The sequence below is a fragment of the Triticum aestivum genome, chromosome 3B (assembly GCF_018294505.1).
Source record: "Triticum aestivum cultivar Chinese Spring chromosome 3B, IWGSC CS RefSeq v2.1, whole genome shotgun sequence".
NCBI classification, from domain to species: Eukaryota; Viridiplantae; Streptophyta; class Magnoliopsida; order Poales; family Poaceae; genus Triticum; species Triticum aestivum.
The window spans coordinates 843,394,498-843,397,301 of NC_057801.1; the positions used below are offsets into that span (position 1 = coordinate 843,394,498).

At 49.1% G+C, this 2,804-nt stretch overlaps 1 protein-coding gene across 1 annotated transcript; it reads left to right on the forward strand.

Moving 5' to 3' along the window:
* Window positions 1-2,186: 2,186 nt before the first annotated feature.
* Window positions 2,187-2,702, forward strand: LOC123068117 (dof zinc finger protein DOF5.1-like). Its single transcript, XM_044490602.1, has one exon. It carries the CDS (start codon window positions 2,187-2,189, stop codon window positions 2,700-2,702), a length of 516 nt encoding a protein of 171 aa, XP_044346537.1.
* Window positions 2,703-2,804: the final 102 nt, after the last annotated feature.

Sequence of the window (2,804 nt, forward strand, 5' to 3'; positions counted from 1 at the left end):
TGGCTAGGGTTTGGTCCACCAAGCAGATGGGAAGGAATTTATGTGGGTCGGATGGGCCAGCATGGGCCGGGTCCGACGTAGCGGGCGTGCCCGGGCAACCCTATATCCGCCCCCTATTTGGGCTGGATATGGAGAGTGCCGGTCAGCCCGGGCGTTTAAGGGCCGTTTGAGAGGCCCGTCTGGATAAAAAATCGTGAACAGACAGTGACCGCGCGGCCCGCCCGAACGTATGCGGTGGGTTTGAGAGTTCCGCATGTAGATGGTCTTACTGTACTGTCGTTTGCATGGATATGCTCCATACCTTCTATACATATGGGCCTCTAATTTGGCACCAGCCTGCATTGAGAAAGGTTATATGTAAATATTGGCCTCTAATTTTGTACGGACCTGCATCATTTGTGATGGTTAGAAGGCACGTGCGTTACAGCCAGCCGGAGCTCTCTTGTTCGAACTTTGCAGAGCTCATTTTTATTTTTACCTATTTATTTCCCGTGGTGACAAGTGGACCCTGCACTCATGGAGCACGCCTGATACGCTGCTGTATACACGACCGTATGCCAGGACCTGCGCAACAAGTTTGAGGACCATATTGACACCGTATTAGCAAGTACTGGGACTGTATTGGCACACTTTGTAAGTTCGAGGACTGTTTTGGACCTAGCCAGCAAGTTTAAGGAGCAATGATGCATTTTACTCAATTCCCATCTTGCGGAATCCCCTGGAGTGGTAGCTTTGTCGCCGACTTCTTGTTCCCCCAGCCAGGTAACCTCTCTGATATTGACCCTCTCCCTCCTATCCCTTGTTGCGTAATGTTATTTGTTTCTTTTTCTGATGTTCTCTTTCTACAATTATGCAATTTTTGTGTTTGTGATTTATGCTGATTACTTGCAACGGAGTGTATATTGTGAGTTTATACCATGGAGGGAATTTGTTTGCAAGGTGTTTGTGAGAATGCTTGTATGGTAAAATTGTTCTTTTTTGTATTCTATAGAAATTGACAGTCGAAACTCGATCTCACAAGATGTGTCATCTGCTGACCACGCCTGACAAGTCCAACCCCTAACGAATGCACTATATAACTTACCGCCGTTGGCATTAGTCGAACACTGGAGTAGGGAGCACTATGCGCCTATGCCCCGCCTGGTAGCCCCCCTCGGATTCAAATAGTTCATTAGTTATACAAAATTTTATAAATTTTGGGTCTTGTTTTGCATTTCGCACCGGGGCCCCAAAATCCTGGAGACGGCCCTGGTCACTGCTGTAGTTTTTCTTTTTCCTCGCCTAGGCATAACTTTGGTCTTATATAACTTTACTAATTGCCGGTGTTTTTTGTGTATGTGTGTTGATATTTGTTGTGTGCATCTTAGATATGCAGAGGCTGAGTGTGTATTCTCATTCTGTTTGTATCTAATTGATGCTTCATTTTAAGTCAATAAATTTCACCCTTTGTCCAAAAAGCAGATGATGTCCTTTTTCTCTCTCCTCTTAGCTAGCTCTCGCTCTCCTTCAAAGCTGTCAACAGCTTAGACCCTCCCTGCTCCTGTTGGCTTCATAGTTTTAAATAGCAGGGTATGCCATTGATCCATTTGTTTCCTTGCTATTAGTAGTTCTCTAATTCCGTTTGATTTCCCCAGCAGCTACTGCTGCTGCCAAGTCTCTTCCTCCCACTATCTCTTTTCTCCTCCCAACAACTGTCTCGATCCCTCTTTCTGGAAGTCTGATCACCGACAATGTTCTTCCCCCATGCCTCCAAGATTCATCAAGCTGCTGGAACACCAACCACAACCACCTTCACGTATGCGCGCGTATTAATTTGTGGTTCTAGCTACAGTACTTCATTGTATTTCATCTCAAGATTTTGTTCACACAAGAAAAAAGAGAGAGAATATGTGTGTATACTAGCTAAGCTAGGGTTTGTTGATTCAGATATATATCCCGCTGATGGCTGCCCTATATATATTGGAATATACATCTTGGCTGACGCTTGGTTCCTATCTCTTTGATTTGCAGCTGCAGCAAATCGGCGGCACTACTCCTTCACCTGCTGGTCCTGGAGATGAACGAGGCATCAACAACAACAATCATGGTCAGGAAGGATTAATGGCCACGGAAGGGGTGGTGGTGATGGTGGCGGCTTTTCTGTGGATGGTGAAGGCAGAGGTACCGGAAATAGCAAGCCCATGCCCATGTCGGAGCGGGCACGGCTGGCGGGGGTGCCGCGGCCGGTGTCGGGGCTCAACTGCCCGCGCTGCGACTCCACCAACACCAAGTTCTGCTACTTCAACAACTGCCTGCTCTCCGGGCTGCAATACTCGATGTTCGGCAGCGCGCCGCTGTTGGCCGACTGCTTCGACCCACAAGACCTTGGTCTTAGTTTCCCCGACTGCCTGCTCTCCGCGGACACTGGCGCCTACGTGGCTGATGACGGTGTCGACCACAACCACCACGACCCGTTCCTGCACACCATGGCTGGGCCGCCAGCTGCGGCAATACCGACCACAATGGTGGCGATGCATGGCATGATCCACCTAGGGCTACCGAGCGGCGGCGACCACAATGGCGAGGAGGGTGGAGGACACCACCAGTTCCACCACCACCAGTCAATGATACCAGCCAAGGGAGACCACCACCAGCAGCAACAAAATTACCCGAGCAGCAGGAGCATGTCCGGGGATATCGCCGATGGAGGCGGCGGCCGCTAATGCAGGTGCAGCTCCTAATTGATATCTTGCTTGCTCTTGCGAACCGAGATCAGTGCATGGTGGTCGTGTGTGTATAGAATCTTCATCACTACAATATCTTTT

Coding starts and splice junctions, on each gene's coding strand:
- LOC123068117 (XM_044490602.1), top strand. CDS start 2,187: ATGTCGGAGCGGGCACGGCTGGCGGGGGTGCCGCGGCCGGTGTCGGGG.